The sequence below is a fragment of the Aythya ferina genome (assembly GCF_964211825.1).
Source record: "Aythya ferina genome assembly, chromosome: 2".
NCBI classification, from domain to species: Eukaryota; Metazoa; Chordata; class Aves; order Anseriformes; family Anatidae; genus Aythya; species Aythya ferina.
In genome coordinates, this window is record NC_140297.1 from 114,924,603 (window position 1) to 114,945,255 (window position 20,653).

Consider the following 20,653-nt stretch of genomic DNA (forward strand, 5'->3'; position numbering starts at 1 on the left):
CCTCTTCTCCAGGTTAAACAGCCCCAGCTCTGTCCGCCTCTCCACATAGGAAAAGTGCTCCAGTTCCTTCATCATCTTGGTGGCTTTACCTTGGAACCTTTCTAGCATGTCCAGGTCTCTCTTGTACTGAGGGGGTGCAGAACCAGACCCAGATCATGAATGAATATTCTAAACAAGGCTGGACCCAGTATCGACCCCTGGGGTACTCCACTCACTACTGGCCTCCAAGAAGACTTTGTGCCGCTGACCACTACCCTGTGAGTCTGGATGTTCAGCCAGTTTTCAATCCACCTCACTGTCTGTTCATCCAGCCCAAACTTGAACAGCTTCTCTGTGAGAAGCTCATAGGGGACGGCAGCAAAGAGTTTAATGAAGTCCAGGAAGACAATATCTATGCTGACTACTCCTGATGATTTTCTTTTCCTTCATGTGCCTGGAAGCAGTTTCCAGGATTAGCTGTTCCATCACCTTCCCAGGGATCAAGATAAGGTTGACTGGCCTGTAGTTCCCTCGGTCCTCCTTCTGGCCCTTCCTGAGGGTGGGAGTGATATTTACTTTCCTCCACTTTGGGCACTTCTCCCAGTTGACACAATTGAACAAAGATTACAAGGGTGGCTTCACAATCACACCTGCCAGTTCCTTTAGCACTCATGGATGCACCCCATCAGGGCCCAAGGATTTATGTATGTCCTCAGTTTGCCCCAAATCAAGGAAGTTTCTTAAATCAATGACTAGCACATGTCAGTATAACTTCCACAGTTTTCTCAAATGTAGTATTACTTATGTCGTGGCTTGTTTTGTGATGTTTCATGTTCAGTCATTAGCCTGTTTCCCTCTGCTCATTATAGCAGAGTAAAGCTGCCTGCTTTGATGTGGTGATTAGCAGACATAGAACATGCTGAGGTGTAAATTCATGCAATTGTGTTGTTACACATAGCCAGTCTCTTGCATTCTCTGGTTAGTGGAGTATTTGCCCCTTTTTGTTATTACTATTATTATTTTTAAAGTGCTTATCAGCAAGATAGTTTTCAGGGAAGAACGGGAAATATAGCTTGTGCTCTGTAACTACTATATATATCTTCTATATCAGTATCTTTCTGATGGCAATTCTTCTTTTTAAGATGCACTTAGAGGTCTGCAGAGAGAAAAAATAGTTTGTGAACTCATAGCTTTCAAAAATCACGTGCCTTTTCTACCACTGTCTATCGCACTCCTCACAGTTGTTCCATTACATTTCTGCTTTCATGTTTGAGGCTTATGTGAGTTTAACTTAGGAAATGAAAGTGATAACCAGAAAATGGTTGGGTCAGTTTTGGCAACCTACTTGCATAAAAAAATATCTCTGTTGACTATGGCAGGGTCTCTTCTCAAACACCCATGTAAATTAATTCAATAACATAATACGACTTAAAAACACGATAGTAACACTGAGAGGTGAAAGGAATCCCAAATCAAAATCCAGTGTATGAGTGCACGTTAATTTCAGGAGTTGGTTCCTGGAAGTTATCAGATCCAAATATTTTAGCTTTCCTAACTGGAGTCAAGCAGTAACTCAGTAATCTGAAGCTCAGTACTTAAGTTTTGGTTGTTTCCAAGAGCTGAAGTTGGAAGACGATGCTGCTATTGGAAGCAGTATGTGGATGTAAGAATGTCTCAAATGATTAATGTGTAATTAATAATAGAGAACAATTGTATACTGTTTGCACTTAGCTATTTTAACTTGTATATAATTCCTATCAAACCTGCAGAGCTTGTAAAATAACACTGGCTCTCACAATACATTAGGTGCCTGGAAGCACTCACAGGCCCTGAGTAATGGATGTTAATTGATTTTGTTTCTGGATAGATTCCCTTTGGTTAATGGGATCTCAGCCATGATTTCAACTCTCCATCGAATAGTGTGCAGCAAAGGTAACGCAAGGTGTCAAGCCATATGCTCACAGGCATTCGCAGCTGAAAGGTGGCTCCACGTTTTTCCACAGCCCCTTGCCCACAGCAGTGCCTCCCTTCTCTGGGAACCAGCAGGAATCAGAATTGTTTAGGCTGGAAGAAACCTCCAAGATCACCTAGTCCAACCTCTGACCTAACACTAGCCAGTCGTCCACTAAACCATATCACTAAGCTCTACATTGAAATGTCTTTTAAAGACCTCCAGGGATAGTGACTCCACCACTTCCCTGGGCAGCCCATTCCCATGCCTAGCAACGCTTTCAGTAAAGAAATTCTTCCTAATATCCAACCTAAATCTCCCCTGGTGCAACTTTAGCCCATTCCCCCTCGTCCTGTCACCAGGCACGTGGGAGAACGAGCAGCACAGCAGGCTGGTGCGGATCTCTGGTGCAGGTGCTTACACAGAGTTTAAGAGGGTTGGACCGGATGATCTCGGAGGTCTTTTCCAACCTCAGTCATTCTGCGAGAGATGCAGTACGCGGGCTGTTGCTTGCAAAATCTCCACTCCTCAGTATCGCTGGTTTCTCAAGCACGCCAGTTTAAACGGTGTGGCACATCCTACAACCGTGGCGCATCCTACTACCACTGCACCTGCAACGCGGAGCCCAGAAAGAACCAATTAGCCAGAAAACCCCTTTCAGGGCCCACCAGCCGACCAGTTTCAGTGCCCACCACCACAATGCCCCCTGAACCACAGCCACAGGGGGAGACGAAGGGCTGTGCGAGACCCACCAGCGGGGGGGCAGGCGCCAGGAGCCGCCCCCGGTGCCCGCCCCTGGCGGCCCGGCCCTTCCCTTCCCTTCCCTTCCCCTCCCCTCCCCTCCCTTCCCCTCCCCGCCCGCTGCGTTGCGATGTGGCGGCGGCGGTATGTCAGCGCCCGGCAGCTGGACGGCTTCCGACACTACAAGGTACCGGGGGCATGCAGGCAGCCGCCGGGATGCAGCCCCCAACCCCACCCCGCTCCGTGCAAAGGGACGGGGGCGAGCAGCGGGTTTGCAGCCTGGAGGGGGTGCCCGCCGGGCGCCCTGCGCGGCCGCGGGGCGGGAGCGTGAGTGGGAAAAGCAGGGAGGGCGGAAAGCTGGGGGTAAGGAGGCTGAAATAAACCTCCTGGCTGCAAACAGCAGGCCTGCGGGGTTCAAGCCATCAGGTGTCTCGTGAAGTGTTTCGATTTACCTGTTAGGTTTACCCTGCTGGGTTTGCTTGCAGGTGAGTGCGGTGATACCCGGGTTTCGTTCCCAGGACACAGCCCCTGCCTTGCAGGGTGTGTTAGTGGGGCTGCAGGTGCCCGGGATGTGCAGTGCCACCCTGCTGCCATACCTTCACCCCGTGCCCTGGCACAACCACGGGGGACACGGACCATCCACCAGCCAACCTTGTATTTTAGGCTCCGTTTCCCAAAGCTCCTCCACCTTGCGCTCCCCACGCTTCTTGCTTCCAGCACGCACCCTGCCAGCCTTCCCTCCAGCTCCTCCTGCTCCCCTGCTCGCTGCAGAGGGCCTTATCTGGGAGCAGCCGTGCTTGCGAGAGCCTCCGCAAGGTCGCTTACCAGCAGCAGCAACTGGTTGTGCCAGCAGCTTGTTAAAATGCACTAACCTGTCTGGGCGTCTGCCGTGCCAGGGGGATAAAACGCGCTGCAGGCTGCATCTGGCTACTGGCTCCGAGTTGCGCAGGCCCCTGCTTGAACAGCGGAGCCACGCTCTTGACTGAGGTTGCCAGAGGAAAAATAACAGGCTATTTTTAGCCTAAACAGACATAATAGTTTGGGGATTAACTCGCCTAAAACGTTTTGAGCGTGTAGTGCAAATGCAAGGAATTTGTGTTACGTTCTTCCTTATCACTTGAGTAAAAGTAGCTGCAAACACATGCAGTTGGGAAAGAAGTGTAATACCATCTTCTTTTAAACTCATAATCTCTGTATACTACTTAAGAATTACAGGGCGAATCATTACCTGAACACAGAATCTCACATTGCAATATTTTAGTTGAGTATATTCAGATTACTTTGGTTTCTCAGGAGCGCTGGAAAATCTGTTGGCAGTTTTCTTAACCAAAGGAATCAGCCAACACGCTTGAGAAATGTCTGTTGAACTGTGCTCTGAAACACCAGGGTAAGTACAGGATTTAGAAAAGCGAGATCAGACAGTGACTTCTCTTTTATCTCAGGTGGCTCAGGACTGGGACATCGAGAAGTCCATAAACCCAAAAGATGCAGGCCACACCCCGAGAAACACAACTGCGTGAGGTCAGCGCCGCTGAGCTGGTGGGGTGTCTGCACCACCTTCCTGGCGCTCCAGGTTGCAGGAGGAGGTGGCAAAGCAGGTGATGGCAGCTCTGCCCCTGAGCTGCCCTGCCTGTTCCTGGAGAGCAGCTCACAGTGGGTTAAAGCCCTTGGAAAATGCAAGGGGAATGCAGCCAGGAGAGGCAAGGAGAGCTAATCACTGTCACCATCTCCTCTCCACCTCCTCTCCTCTCCCTCCCATGCCCAAGGCTGCTGCCACAACCACTGCTTTGTTCTCACCCCTCCCAGGCCTGAGACAACCTCTTATTGCCCTCTGGCTGCCATCTCCCCCGTTCTCCCCCACATCCAGGGCCTCATCCTGCTCCTCCACCTTCCCAGTGCTGCTGCCTTTGCTGCTGAGTCAACAGGACTGGCACTAAACTCTGCCCAGCACACACATTTCCTCTTTTTGCACCCACCTGGGTATCTCTGTAGCACATTTTCTGGTGGACCCAGACCTACAGTACAGTGGAGGTGTTCACAGGTTGGCCCTGTGAAGAGCTAGATAATCCCTGGAAGGATTTATTAGCACATGCTCAATATTGAGCTAAAACACTCTTGCTTCAGACCTGAAGCGTGCCTAGGAAACTAGATGGAGGCATCCATCTCTCCATTGTGCACTATGTTGCAGCATTATATTTGCACTAACGTCAGTGGCTCAATATGATCTGCGCTTTGCACAATTTCTCCACCAACATCTCGGAGCTGATCACAACCCAGCTTAAAAGACTAATGTATAATCAGTTCCATTTCACAAAGGTAAACCTTGCACAAATAAATTACTTGGTGATTTTCAAAATCTTCGCACAGCTGAACTCGTTTCTTTGCCATGAATGCCTCAATTGTACGCCTTAGCCACTTGCTGTCTCCTGCTCGCGGTCGGAGGAGGGTCTTGGCAACAAACCCAGTACAGCTCTTTGCAAAGGGAATGGCAGACCTAATGAATGCAAAGACTTCAGCACCCTTTAGCAGCATCAGGTGCGAGTGTATTTTAGCGAGCATTTTAGTTTAGATCAGCAGTATGCATTTAAGCAAGTTTTTCCTCATTGACGAGCTCTGGTTCACATCACAGAGCCATCCTGGAGCACACGAAATGAATTCTTTGAATGACCCTAAAGCAGATGTATTGGGAACACACTGGTACAGTTACGAGCGTTCAGCCCGTACTGAAACCACTTTAATGTAAAACTTTCTGAAATCCTTATGGCATGGACATCAGATCCTCAGTGCCAGCTATTTTACTTTATGAATCTACTCCTGTTGGTCTACTCTTTGTCTGAGTGAGGACATAGCCATTCAGAGAGTGTTCTGGTTGGAAGTGTGCAGCGAACAGGCGGGGGTGTGATGATAAGGACACCTGCAATCCTGGGTATTGCTGCTGCAATAACCCTGCCTTGTACCTGCCCCGGGGCAGATGGGCACGTACTGATTTCAGGGCAGTTGCAAGCACAGGAGATTTGCTGCAACTGTAGAGCAGAATGATCCGATACCCGGACTTCATGCCACTGCCTAGCATCTGGTGTGACATGGCTGAAATGCTGCAGCCAGCTGTAGCTATACATGTAGGACTTGGATCGTGTGATTTCTACAGTTAGGTTTGTTACCAACATTTGGCAGTTCTAGAGAAGCACCCATGGAATTTATGAAAATTGCATTTTCTGTTTGGATTTCTGTTGTAAAGATGCAGTTCTGAGACAGTCATGTAATGAGTACAAATAAAAGCAGAATTTTGGTTCTTTATTTTTGTAGAATTGAGGAATTCTCCTCAGTAGAATTGAATAATGTCAATGATGAGCTCTTGTTGCCATTGCCTGTTCCTTTCGCTGTGATCTTAGGGTTTCCCCTGCAAGTCTGCCTTGAACTGGCTTTTCTACAGGACCTATGGGCTGAGGTTTTCCAAGACAAAAAACTTGTACTCCTCATCATATTTCATGAGTCATGAGATCCAAGAAAAAGGTACATGAGCTTGACTCAAAGAATAGGCTTTGCAAAACATCATACAAAAATCAGATATGATATTACAAACTCAATGGCTCTGTGTCCAGGTGGAGGCTGGTGACAAGTGGTAGCTCTCAGGGATCTGTCTCAGGACTGGTGCTGTTTAATATCTTTATCAGTGACATAGTGCGATCGAGTGCACACTCAGCAAGTTTGCAGATGACACCGAGCTGAGTGGTGCAATCAATATGGCAGAACGAATCGATACCACCCAAAGGGATCTGGACAAGCTAGAAAAGTGAGCCCATGTGAACTTAATGAGGTTCAACAAGTCCAAGTGCAAGGTGCTGTACCTGGGTTGGGGCAATCCTAGACATGAGCACAGACTGGGAGAACTCACTGAGAGCAGCTCTGCGGAGTGGGACTTGGGGGTTCAGGTGGATGAAAAGCTCAACACGAGCCTGCAGTGTGTGCCTGCAGCCTAGAAGGCCAACTGGGTCCTGGGCTGCACCAACAGAGGAGAGGCCAGCAGGGTGAGGGAGGTGATTGTGCCCCTCTGCTCTGCCCTTCTGAGGCCCCACCTGGAGTGCTGCATCCAGGTCTGGGGCCCCCAGCACAAGAAGGTTGTGGGGCTGTTAGAGTGGGTCCAGAGGAGGGCCATGATCAGAGGGCTGGAGCACCTCTCCTATGGAGAAAGGCTGAGAGAGCTGGGGCTGTTCATCCTAGAGAAGAGAAGGCTCTGAGGTGACCTTATTGCAGCTTTTCAGTACTTAAAGGAGCTTATAAAAAAGATTGAGAGTGGCTTTTTGCTTGGTCAGATAATGATAGTACTAAGGAGGATGGTTTTAAACTAGAAAAGGGTATATTCAGATTAGGTGTTAGGAGGGATTTCTTTACTCTGAGGGTGCTGAGGCACTGGCAGAGGTTTTCCAGAGAAGCTGTGGATGCCCCATCCCTGGAGGTGTTCAAGGCCAGGCTGGATGGGGCTTTGGGCAACCTGGTCTGGTGGGAGGTGCCCCTGCCCATGGCAGGGGGTCTGGAACGGAGGGATCTTTGAGGTCCCTTCCAACCCAAGCTGTTCTATGATTCTGTGAAATTAAGGTTGAAGATGCCACATTTTCACCTGGTATGTCTACAGTATTCCTGTTATTTAAGATGTTTTTTTTTTAAGGCCTTATCTCCCTGTGCAGAGAAGGGGACACTAAATGAGGTGTATGTGATTTCATTTCAGTGAGACTTCTGATACTGTCCCACGTTCTTGTAAGTAAACTAGATAGAGGTAACTAAGAAGAAATCAGCATAAAATGGAAATGTATTGCTCTAAAGAGTAATTTTAAGTTCTGTGTCAAAGTAGGAGGATAAGAGTCCTACCTACAGAGCTGTCTCTTTGTCCCAGCTCCATTACTGTTCAATACTTTCATTAATTGCCAGAACAGAGAATACTCTTGTAAAATTTTCATGTGACACCAAGGAACTTTGAAGAAAAGCCTTATGATTTAAACTGTTCTTGAGAGAGGGATACATAATGGCCAGAAATCAATATGGCAAAATCCAGTAAGTAAGTTACAATGCTTAAGGGAAAGAAAATCAGCATTTCAAACATAAAATAAGAGACGACAGACTGCAAAACTGATACCTGGGGATCACTCTGTCAGCAGCATTGTAGCTGTTCTAAATAAGAAAAAAAAAGTTCTTATGTGTGAAGTGTGTCACAGATATGTCAAAGGGGTTACGTATGCTGCTGGTCTTGAGGTACCACTCAGATAGCAGCTGGAGCAGTGTGCCCTGCTTGCTTTGGCACACAGTTTACAGTCCACAGAATGGCTTTAAAAATATTAAGAGACCTAGAAAACGCAAACTATGAGAAATTGTCTTAACACAGTAGGAACAGGAGAATAACAGCCAGTTAATCTTCATGCATGCCCTTTAAAAGAAAGACAATATGCAAGCTTTGGCTGCACAAAGAAATTTAAGTTAGGTGCTGTGTCAGCCTTGCATTGATAAGGGCTGCGAAGCACTGGAATAGCAGGTACTGGGAGGGGCTGTGCAATCCTTTCACCAGTCCTAAGAAATGGTTTGATTTCCCTCAGGAGGATGTAAAACCTAGAGCTTAGTGTTAAAAACCAGTTGCTTACCACTTTTTTAGCAAAGTGTTGGATGACGTGTTTTATTTTAATTTGCCAACGCAGTTATTTATCACTAGCAATTGGAAGGCTCATTACCTCCAGGTAACTCGATCTACTTCCTGAAGGTCTCATAAAGGTGATCCTGCATTAGATGAAAGTGCTGGGCTACAAGACCTCTCAGGTTACACCCCAGCCCTGCTTTTGGTGAGTTAGGGAAACAGTATCAGGGCTGGTGATAGTGTTTCAAGGTTTGATGGTTCCTTCTCATGCCCACATGCAACAAAAGAGCGAAGTGTGTTCAGTATAGTACAGTGGAGATCACTTTGTGTAAATCCAGGACTGGACCACTGTCAAAAAAATACAAGACTGGATTTCTGTTAAGTCCTTATACATTTCCGAGGCTACCAGTATACCTAGAAGATTTTGAAATGTAATAGATTCTGCTCACATTGTTGGAATAGGCATTTTGTTTTCAACTCCAGTAGCACAAGAGTCTTACATGGTTATAAAAATTTAGGGCAGGAGACTTGCATTTGTATATTTATCTGGAACTTCCTAGGAGACACTTAACGCTCTTCATGGTTGGGCATGGATGGCTTTGTGTATGATGAGTACAGTGTTTATTATACAGTGTTTCTGCAGATGATAGTTTCATTTTCCTAAATTTTAATTATGAATATTATTCTAAAACAGCTATCACCAGTTTTATCAGCTGTAGTTAGTTTTTCAAACCTCCTCAGTATAATAAGGCATTTGACTGTCTGAGGCACTGAAAAAGATTCCCTCAGAATAATGTTTTCCACCTTCCATAAAATTGGTGAGTCATTGCAAGTCATTGTCTCACCAAGAAACTCTTGCAGTCATCTTCATACTAACTACCTTAATGAATGACCTCAACAGGCTGGAGCTCTGGGCTGCCAAGAACCTCATGCGGTTCAGGAAGGAGAGGTGCGAAGTCCTGTGCCTGGGGAGGAAGAACCCCAGGCTCCAGCACGTGCTGAGGGCACCCAGCTGGAAAGTTGCTCTGCATAAAAGGACCTTACTATCCTGGTGGACACCAAACTGAACGTGAGCCAGCATTGTGCCCATGCTGCTAAGAAGACCAACTGTTTTCTTGGCTACATCAGGCAAAGTATTGCCAGCAGGTCAAGGGAGGTGATCCTTACCCTCTACTCAGCACTGGTGAGGTCACACCTGGAGTGCTGGGTCCAGTTCTGGGCCCCCCAGTACAAGAGGGACGTGGACATGCTGGAGAAGATCCAAGGTAGGGATAGCAAGATGATGAAGGAACTGGAGCACCTCTCCTATGAGGAGAGGCTGAGAGAGATGGGAGGTTGGGAGCTGGGAGCTCAGCCTGGAGAAGAGGAGGGTCAGGGGGATCTTATTAGTGTCTATAAACACTGGAAGGGAGGATGCAAAGAGGACAGAGTCAGGCTCTGTTCAGTGGTGCCCACTGCCAGGACAAGAGGCCATGGGCACAAACTGGGCTACAGGAGTCTGTCTGAACATCAGGAAGCACTTTCCCATGTGGGTAATGGAGCACTGGCACAGGTTGCCCAAAGAGGTTGTGGGGCCTTCTCCTTGGAGATCCTCAAAAGCTGCTTGGACATGGGCCTGGGCATCCTGCTCTGGGTGGCCCTGCCTGAGCAGGGGGTTGGAGCAGGTGACCTTCAGGGGTCCCTTCCAGCCTCATCCATTCTGTGAGTCTGTGAGTTGGAAGACTGGGAGTGTAATTAAATTTGCTGAATAATATGTAAAATAAAACAAATCATTCATTACTCTTATGTTTTCTCTCACTGTATGCATGTGTAGAAGAGTCATGGCCTAACTGAACTACATAATTCTGAAAGACTGTCTTCATAAACCATGATTTCATATTCCTCATCCTGCTGTAATGGTAGCTGAGATCATAATGTGGTGTACCAAGAGCTCTGTAAACATTATTTTCCTCATACATATCAAATGCTAATGCTAATGAGTCAGCAACATAATGAAACCATATCGTAAAGATGTTGCATTTGATATTACCTGCTGCTGGACTTTTTCCCAACGATGGTGTAATTGTATATATTTTTGAGTGCTACATTACACCCATGAATTTACAAAGGTTTTCTGTTCCTGACACCAGTTCTGGGGCAAATACTCTGTATATGAAGTGTTGTATGCCTTGTTGAGTCTCTCAAAAGTGCAAACGACAACCACATACTTTAATTTTATTGCTTTATCAAGAGATTTTAGTGTTCTGAAATGCTTAGTGTTTTTATGTGGGATATGTGAGGCTATGCTTACATATACATTTATGTATTCATATGTACTTTTGTTCATCTGTTTTTTAATAGAAGATTAATTGTGAAGATGAATCTGTGAATTAGATATGGATTATTTGTTTTAAAACTAGGGGAGCTATTCTTTTATAAGGGTTGTTTTGTAGAGGGAGGAATTGAGTTTTTTCATCCTTATCTGAAATACCGCCGCTCTTTTATGCATCAGGATACTAGATCACACAACCGCTTAGCACATGTGGTACAGAAACTCTCGTTATCATCCCTCCTGAAAACTGCAACCCACTGTTATCTGCCAGCCCTTTTGGGCCTAGAGCACTTTCTTTGGGTTCCCCAGAGGTTTGGGTACAAACCCTGGCAGAGCTCCAGCTGGGTGGGAATTCTGGCTACTGTTAATGCAACGCAGGAGTTTGTACACATACACAAAGAGATATAGCACAGAATCCTAATGTCATTTCCTTTTGCTGTCTGTCAAAGACAAGTCTACACAAAAAAATGCATAGAAATCAACTTCCTTGCCATGTTAGGGCTTATTTGAATAGGGGTAGTTAAAGATCTTTTTGTGCAGTTCCTTGAGGGTGGGCAAACTTGCTTTTTAGCACGGTTTGTGCTTTTGCCAGTCTAAGCTAGCCTCTAGCTTTACAACAACAAATTTGCACCTGTCTTCTGTTATCTCTTGCTCAATATTTGTTCATATTTCTGAGTTCTTTCCTATAATTTTGACTTCTTTGTTAAGTGTTTGGACATGTTCCATTACACAAACCCTCCACCTGAAGATAAATTAGGCAGCACCCTTAACTACTGTTGATTGAAAAATGGTTGCTGACTTTCAGCATTACATCTCCACCTCTCCCTGCTCTGGGTAATGAATTGGATTTGAATGTATTTGGATAATGAATGTCAGTAATGGATTAGATCTATCTTGTCTCACACACTGAGCAAGAACTTAACTCTTGGGGCCAGCATGTTATGACTTCTTCTTGGCCCTATATGTGCCTTTCTCTCAGTAGTAGTGTGGTTCTGGTGTCTCTCAGAGATCCCACATTTCAAGCATAGTTAGCAGACCAGGCCGTCAGCCTCTTACTCCTGGCAAACGGGACTGTGGGAGGCAGGAAGCTGAACGTGAGCCCTGGCAGCAAAGAAGGCAGCAAAAGCCTGGGTCATATTAACAGTAGCATATCCTGAGGAGAGTAATTATCCCCCTTCATGTGGCACTTGCTAGGCCTTATCCAGAATTCTGCATCCAGTTTTGGTCCCCCAGTACAAGAAAGACCTTGACAAACTGGAGCAAGCTCAGTGTAGGACCAGCACGATGGTTGGGTCCGGAGCATTTCCCCTGTGAGAAGAGGCTGAGACTGGTGCTTGGTTGGGCTTGGGATGAGTCAGCTCCAGGCACATCTAACACCAGCACCCCAGTGCTGGCCTTCTGAGGTCCCTTCTAACCTGAATTAACCTCTGATCCTCACCCGTGATTCTGTGAAGGAATGACAAAGGATGAAGGAGGCAACGGCACTGCTCTGCAGGCAAGAGGACGGGCTGCTAGCAGGCATGATCCCCTGAGAGCAGCCCATCCTGACCTACAGCTCCACGTGCCCCATGGCGTCATAGATATGGGTTCATACAGATTTCCATTAAATGACAGGATGTGGCATGTGGCCTAATGCATGTGTCAGGATTCCTGAAAATGGGGAGGGAAGTCTGAACGATGACTATACATCCACAAAGTATCCATAACACAGCAGTTTATGTAAGAACAGCTTCCTAACATCTTAGTGATATCAACCAGAGTTGTTGAGTTGTCCAAATCATCACATTGGGATTTGAGCATTTTACAGGAATAGTTTAAGATGGAAGGGTAACTTAATCATATTTCCTCAGTGTGAGTATGCACAAGCTAATGGAATCAGAGGGGAGAAGGTCAGGGGACAGAGGACCTCCCAGGAGCACAGCTTGGGCAGCCTCCCTTCCCTCACCATGCAGCTACGTCCAGCACCACCATCAGATAACAGAGCCCACGGTCTCAGAACCTCCAAAGAGACAATCATCTGCATCTGAGGATGCGATTGCAAGCCCCGCACTCCATACCCTTCTCCAGGATAAATTACAAACCCTTTTCTTCAGCTTCTACTCGTGTGTTGTAGGCTTCAGCCCTAGATGTCTTAGAGGCTTATACTTCCTGGTCTTAGGTATCAATGACCTAATCAAAGTACAGATATATGGACAGAGGGGAAAGGCAGGGTAGTCCAAACTAAGCAACAGGACATATAAAATCTGAGTCATTTATTTATGAATAATTAACTAAGTGATGGTATAACATAATTTCATTATTAGAAGTACTGGGCTTGTGTTTTGGAATATATCAGCACTTTTGAACTGCTGAACATTTGGAATTTATTTGGCATCCACAATGTTGTATATCTGTCTTGTTGTTGTATAGTTTACTTCTTCTTTCCCATTGTGAAGCTTTTATTAAAACCCAAGACTGTCCCATAACATATACAAACCTGTAAAAATACATATAAAGTACAATTAAAAACCTTGTGTTTAATGCATTGTAGGTATCTGGAAGGTGGATGGAAAATTATTACCAGATGTTTTAGTGATTTCTTTATTTTTTTGTGTGGTTTCAGAAGTGCAAAACACCAAAGAAGGAAAGTTTGTGTTGCATAATTATGAAATAACTTGCCCAGAAGGGAGAATTCTTACAGAGCTCTCTGAAATAACACCTGATTGATCCCTAAATTGGGAGGGTCATTTTTGTAGCTTAGGAAAACACAAAAAATTCATCTAATGCAAAAGAGAATATACCTCACCTAATCCATTGCCATTCCTCTTGTTGTCTGTTAGTTACCAATCTGGGTATGGTGACATTTTGTATGGAGAGAAGAGATGTGATAAATAATGCCGTAGGAGGGTATGTGTAGCAGTTGGGCCACTGAAGTGGCTGGGGACCTACCTTGGGGGCTGGGGACATCAGGAGCCACCCAGGGTGAGCAGAATAGGGTCTGGCAGCCAGGATCCATCCCACCACCCTGGCCAGGAGCAGGGCAGGCCTGGGGACACCAGGGCAGTCCCGGTCCTGGGCATCAGGCACCTTCCTGGAGATAGGGGTGGCCAGGATGTTGGCACATGGGTAAGGATAAGTCCCGTATCAGTGGGTCCATGGCCAGGTATAGGGTTCCTACTGAGAGATGCACCCTGGACCCTTGCAAGGGTAAACACAGTCAAGACTATGTGTAATGCCTTCTTCTTTATCCAAAATTTTTTAAACAAAGCTGATAGAATTTTGGACTGATATAAATAGTATTGGAGGGATAGTTGGGTGTTTAGTAAGACATTATCACTTGTCAATTTTTTTTTTTTTTAATTTCAAATATATACCATTGAACACTGGGTTTTCAAGCATTTCCATCAGCAGACCTCCCCAAATTTTCCATCCAAGATATAGAGTCCTTCATATAACTACAGGCCAAATGATGACAAGCTTGTGTTTATGCTTTACTGGGAAATGATCAGGAGATGTTCAGGTTCCACCGTTGAAACACGCCACTGTACAAATATTGTAGGAAACCACTCTGTGGAGTTATTATTTTCAATAGATAACTTATTGAGAGACCATAATATTGCCTAAGTTAATTTTGAAAAATTAATTTAAGAGGAGGATAAAATGATTTGGTCCATTCCTCTCTTCTCCATTCATTTTGAACAGATGTAAATGACTATAGGTTCAACGTTCAATTAAACCTTTGATAACACTTTAAAAGTCTGATAACATTCTGAGCTAGTTTTAGAGTGGAGGAATAAGGTAATGTATGTTGAGCAACATGCTTAGGGAGCTTACTGCATTTCAGCTTCTCTCATTTTGGTTGGCTTCCCCAGCAAGAAATATGAAGTACTTTATCCATGTACCATAGGCATAGGTTATCTCAATTCATCAAATCCTCATCTAGAGGTAATGACACGCACACGTAGATCTGCTCTAGTGCTTCTCAAGGCAAATACTGTTACCTTGTAGTAACTTCTTTGCACGTTCTCACCCTCCTTCATCATTCATTCTTTTGCCAGGCATTGCTAATTAATATATACAGATTTTTTTTTTTTTTTTTTTTTTTTTTTTTTTTATGGATAACACAAATATGATGAACACTTGACTTAAGAGGTGCTGTGGAGGTTACCCATGCCTGCAGGACCATATGCAGCACATGTATGCAGCTGTGGCTCTTTGATACTTGTGCCTGAGCTTGCTGAGTTTGCTTGCAGGAAAACGGCAGGCTTCACAATATTTATGTCCTTCATGTTCATCCTTGCATTGTTGTTAGATGGTTCTCATCTTTTCTGTGTGGGAACAACTAGTGTGTTCTTCCACAGCAGGCATCTAATTTCGCATTAAATGTTAGAGGGATCATGGAACCTTCAATATTGCAACCAAAACTGTGATTGCTATCTGATAAATAGCTGTTTTAAACATTAGTTTGTCTGGAAAAGAAGCTTTCCAGCCTTTGCATTCTGGATAGACTTATTTCCCTTCGCAAAAGTGAACTCGAGCATAAAGCTGAGCTAATTTGGGTGACTTTATTTGAATACACTGGTACTGTTATTGCTTATACTTAAATTATTTATACAAACATGACACGTCTAACAACATTGTGGCTGTATCCTTTGCTAGATACTCCTAGGGTGAATCACAGTCCATCTGTGCCTCAGTCTTGCAACATATACAATGGGGACAATGAAGCCTGTGCTGATTCATGAAGTTCTTGTGAATTTTAATGAACAGGTTGAATCGGCTGATTTCTGGGCAGGAATGTAAAGCATTGAAAATCTGTTGCTGCTAAGATGAAATCAACACCTACAGAGTCATTATGATGCTAGCAATTCAGATGTAAGGAATTCACAACAGTTCTGCTCTGTATCTCTGAATGGATGTGGCTGCATTGCACAGTACGGTGCTACCTGGAGTAAGATAAGTAACAGAAAAGCAATAGTCTGTTAGCATAATGACCAGCTTGGCTAAAGTAAATATCTCCCAGCAAGTAATGCAGCTACATTTCTTGCAACTTGCTTTCTTTCCTGACTCTGGAGTTAATGTGGATATATGTTTTATATTATTCTTTTCGTTGTGGTCATTCCACATTTTTATTCTTGGGATAACTCCATAATGCAGTGCTGGAGAGGGCCAGGGACCTTAGTGAGGATCCAGATGCCTGCTTTGGTTAATGGTTGGCTCACTCGCTCATTCTTTTTTCTTTTCCAGAAACTGTCTCCAAGACAATAGCTTTGTTTTGTAAATAGTCCATTCTGGAGGCATTATGCACCATTATGTGGCTTTCACCATCCTTCAGCACTCTCCCCACACATGGGCGTTTGGGCCTTTGAAAATGCACAACATTCACTCTCCTGCTATGAAAATACCATATTACCAGGTTACGATGTGGTCTCCAGGTTGTTTCAGATACTTTGAATTGAAATGTACTTGTACTCAATGCTAACAGTGCATTAGCTGCACAGGACCAGGTAACACGGCCCCAAGCCCCTCCACCAAGAGCAGTGAGGTGTGGATGTGACCAGTCTGCGGTAACAGGAGGTGTTGCTAAGCTGTGTGGATGTGAGCCAGAAAGTAACATTTGTCATGCATTGAGCAGTGAAGACCTTGGTCATGGAGACTGCTTTGGACCCACTGACAGGCTGTCGCTGCTCGCCCCCTCTGGCCTCTTGTATTTGCCCATTTCTTCTCTCTGCTGTGTAGCCAAACCTTTGCTTTGGCTCATTCTCTTTCCTCTCATTTCCCTTGCTCACTTCTGTTTCCTTAGTGTGCATTTTCTTACTGTTCAAACCTTCATCCTCACCCCAGCCCTTTGCCTTAATCCCCTTGCCTTTCCTCTGAACAGCTCCGGCTCGATGTGCTGGAGTGGCTGGGTGGAGGTCAGCACAGGGAGAGCGTGTCTGACACGTGCTGCACACGTGTGTGTGTGTCTGTGTGCATTGCTGTCTGTGTGTCCTGCCTGCCCTCTGTATCGTCCTCTGGCAGCAGCCATTGCTAACATGGAGAGGGAAAGCAGATGGCTTTCAAGGAGATATCAGCTATTTAAAAAAAACACCACCACCAGAAGTAATTTTCAAGCCTGGCAGTAAGAAGGAGCTGATTAATGCCATTTTTCCTATTCTGCTACTGCCGTTCCCTCCCAAATATTTTTGTAATAACTAATAGAAACTTTCTGATTAATGCAATCCATTCTTCATGTAAATAAAAGAACAACCAAAACCCCTTTTCTAGCACAAAAAGGGTTTGCTGGAGAGTGCTTAGCATTTGTATCACTTAAACACCTCCAACAGTCTTACCCTCCACTGCTGTCTTTTAACATAAGCACCCTGAAAATGTCAGAGTTATGCAGTAGCAAATGGCAGCATTTTTTTCACGTCATGTTTCGGTATGCTCTCACATTCACGTTCATTGATCATTATGTGGGCATATTACCAAGTAATTTACTTTTATGGGAAGCTATGACAATTAAACTCCTGAGGGTTTAATGACCTTGAGGTTAGTAGATTCTTAGGAGCGGAGCAAAGCAGAGTGTTAAACTGCATAGCAGCTTTTGTTTGTTAAATATTATTTTTGCCATGACAGAAAACTGGCAGAATGTTTTTTTTCCATGTATGTTTCCTTTGGTCTGACTAAAAAAAAGTTACTGAATAGGGAAGAGCAAATTTCCATTCTTCTTCATGCCTACTGAATCTGAATGTTCCGTCCCCACCCAGAGGACCGCAGCTCATCCACAGGCATAGAAATGAATGGGGAGCAGCATGAGGATTCTTGAAACGTCTCCAGGTGACACAACCTAACCATCATCCTCTTTTTTTTTTTTTTTTTTTTTTTTTTAAGTAACAAATAAAGACTGTTTTGATCCTTGACTTTGGAAACTGTCAAGGAGACAGAAGCTGACTGTATCTTCAGTTTTCCAAAATATCTCTGTGAGAAGAGAATCGTTTTGAATAATAAATAAAATTTTTCCTTTTTCTCCTGGGAGCAAGTAGTTGTTCTGGAAAGCCAGTGAATACTTTGGGTAGAAAGTCTCATTTTGCTGCTGTTATTTAACAAGGACTGTATGATTTTATTCATGACTCTGAAGGGCTGGGGTGAGGAGGAGAAGGAGAAAGCCAAAGAAGAAAGAGCAGGAGCCAAGGTGACGTATTGTACCTTCTTATTTAGGTATGGCTCGATCTGCTGAGCTTGCTGGTCAGCAAGTTGTCACATACCTCATGTAGTCTTCGAATAAGAGCTGAGGTGAGGAAACAAGCAGTAGTTATAGAGAAACTTTGGTCTGATTCCTGGACACCTGCAACCTCAATAGCACTAATGAATACTTTGAATTTTCCACCATTTTCAGTGGATTCCCTTAGTTCTTGGGTGAATTAAGTACTAGCTGACTATTCTATTTGCATAGGGATCTTATGGCTTGGCAGAGAAAAATGATACACATAAGTGAAACTTCACATATCTTTAGAAAAAATAAGTGATGTACGCTTCACTAAACTGTATGTTTTACTCCAAGTGGAAAGTTAATCTGCCCTGTCTGACCAGTAGTTTATTGGATATTTGTCAATATCTAATATCTAATATAATGTGCCCCCAACACATGTTCATCCTGGAGAAGAGAAGGCTCCAGGGAGACCTCATTGCAGCCTTTCAGTACTTAAAGGGAACTTATAAAAAAGATGGAGAGCATTTTCTTACTTGGGCAGATTATGATAGGACAAGGGGCGATGGTTTTAAACTAGAGGAGGACAGATTTAGATTAGAGATTAGGAGGAAATTCTTCACTCAGAGGGTGGTGAGGCACTGGCACAGGCTGCCCAGAGAAGCTGTGGATGCCCCATCCCTGGAGGTGTTCAAGGCCAGGCTGGATGGCCTTGGGCAACCTGGTCTGGTGGGAGGTGTCCCTGCCCATGGCAGGGGTTTGGGCTGGATGGTCTGTAAGGTCCCTTCTGACCCAAGCTGTTCTATGATTCTATTAATATGTACATGTTCACAGCATATAGCTATGTTCTAAGTTTTACAAATATATTACATTTATTATCTTGATCAAAACAACCACAAATTTAAAAATAACTAAGCAAGTGTATTTTTTTTTTTTTTTCCGGAAAGTAATTTAAAAACATCCTTTATATGCAGATAGGAAAAGGAAATGTGGTGAAGCCCTCTGTAGGCTGATATCCTCAGGAGCTCAGAAAGATTGAATGAAGAGTCATGGACTGTGAACTCAAAAATGGAGGCATGCTGCATTAATTTTTTGTTTTGCTGGCACTTGTGCACTGAAAGCTCTTTAACAACTCAAGTGTGCAGGTGAAATGTGTGTGTTAAAACTTGGAGAATGGGCATACAGAGATCAAGATTAATGTTGCTAGACCTCAGTCACCTGAAAGGTGCCCAAGTTTAAGATAAGCGTCTAGGCTCCTTTGATAATTAATGAGTTGAAACAGGTATTTCAAGAGTGTAGGCTCATCCCATGTGCAGTTGGCTGAGATAGGTAGATAAATGAACTATAGAGAGAACAAACAAAGAGTTATTCGTTAAAGCTAGGTGAAATGAAAGCCATCACCAGCTCTTCCATGTGTGAACACCTTCAACAGATTGTGGTCTAATGAGTCACTATCTTACTCTAATTGCCCACACACAATGTTTGGACAAAGCTGTGTACAGATACACGTGATTCTTTTTGGGAGTCTCATGCATCATGGTAACACATATGCCATGTATGTTCTTTCAAAGACCTCAAATTTCTGAAAGAATTGCATGTCCACCCCAATGAATATAAATTCTTATGCTTCAGACTTGCCAGTGTTCAAGAACTTGGCTGTGAACGACCTTATCAATGAAAATCATTCTTGTGCATATAGTTCTGGGTGTGTGCTCTTAAGTGTGAAGGCAGGCTACATCTTGATACTGTCCTCTGTGAGAAGGTAGACGACAGCAATTCAAGGCAGGCTCAGATTTCTGAAATTCTTTGCAGGAGTTGCAGATGTGCAATTACTGGAATTTACAAAAGAATATGTAATATTTTTATAACTCCGTCCAATAGGAAAATTTTGTTTTGGTAACGAACTATGATATTGTAGAACATATTTTTATGGTAACATTGTCTTACATTAATTAGCATAGTGGAGATATGACTGTGTCCAAAGCTGTGTATCTCTGTGAGACAATATTCCACTTATGACCATATTCCATATGCACTATATTTTTTACACACCAACAATGAACTGCTGCTGAGGCTATGCATTACTGATGGTGCAAATAAAGATATTAATTAAAAAATAATTTAGAAATGCAGGGTCTCATAGGATAGCTTGTAAAATGATTGAGAATTTAAAAGTAAAGTGTGATTGCACAACTGTTTGCCATTATATCAGCCCAGACCTTTGTTGTTGTACGTAAAGATACTGTCAAGATAAACATAAATGAGGTTGGCGCTATTCAATTAAATTAGAGCTGTAAGAATGTTCATCAGAATAAAATAAATTTGCACCAGGCATACCCAGAATTACTGTTCTTAGATGCTGATGAGCATACAGGGATAAAGTATGCATTGTTCACTGCTTTGTTTAACACCTGTGCTTTTTTTCCTTCCAGTACAATGCTGTGGATACAAATCCTTTATCTGTGTATGTTATGCAGCCCATCTGGAACAAAATTATTAAGGTAGGAGTCTTATTTAACAGAATATCACATGATAATCTAAGAATTTATTTTAAATACAAGAAGTATTTTCATTTAAAGGTACATATTGATTAATAAAGCTGAAATTAAGACATCAATATGAAAGATAACATATTACTGACCACATAGCTATATAAGATGAATATGTATGGATTTAGAGGTGTTTTTTTTGGGGGGGGGGGGAAACAAGGTTTATTTTTTTATTTTTAATTTTTTTTTTCTTTTTCTGATCATTATGCAGCAGGCATCAGTTTCTGTTGCATCTTTCGTTAAACAGCTTTGCAGACATTAAAGGGTTTACTTAGTACACATTATTGTTGTACAGCATATGCCACCTAACAACAGCATGGCTTTATCTCTGTGC

At 43.8% G+C, this 20,653-nt stretch overlaps 1 protein-coding gene across 1 annotated transcript in view; it reads left to right on the forward strand.

Annotated features, from left to right (window-relative positions):
* The first annotated feature begins 2,770 nt into the window (after positions 1-2,770).
* The window catches only part of LOC311430999 (ethanolaminephosphotransferase 1-like), a 56,529-nt gene continuing 38,646 nt past the window's right edge, over positions 2,771-20,653 (forward strand). Inside the window, exons 1-2 of the mRNA XM_084508049.1 lie at positions 2,771-2,858; positions 20,203-20,271. Of these exons, the coding sequence (XP_084364175.1) occupies positions 2,802-2,858; positions 20,203-20,271 (126 nt within the window). The 5' untranslated portion in view covers positions 2,771-2,801. The remainder of the gene's footprint in view (positions 2,859-20,202; positions 20,272-20,653) is intronic.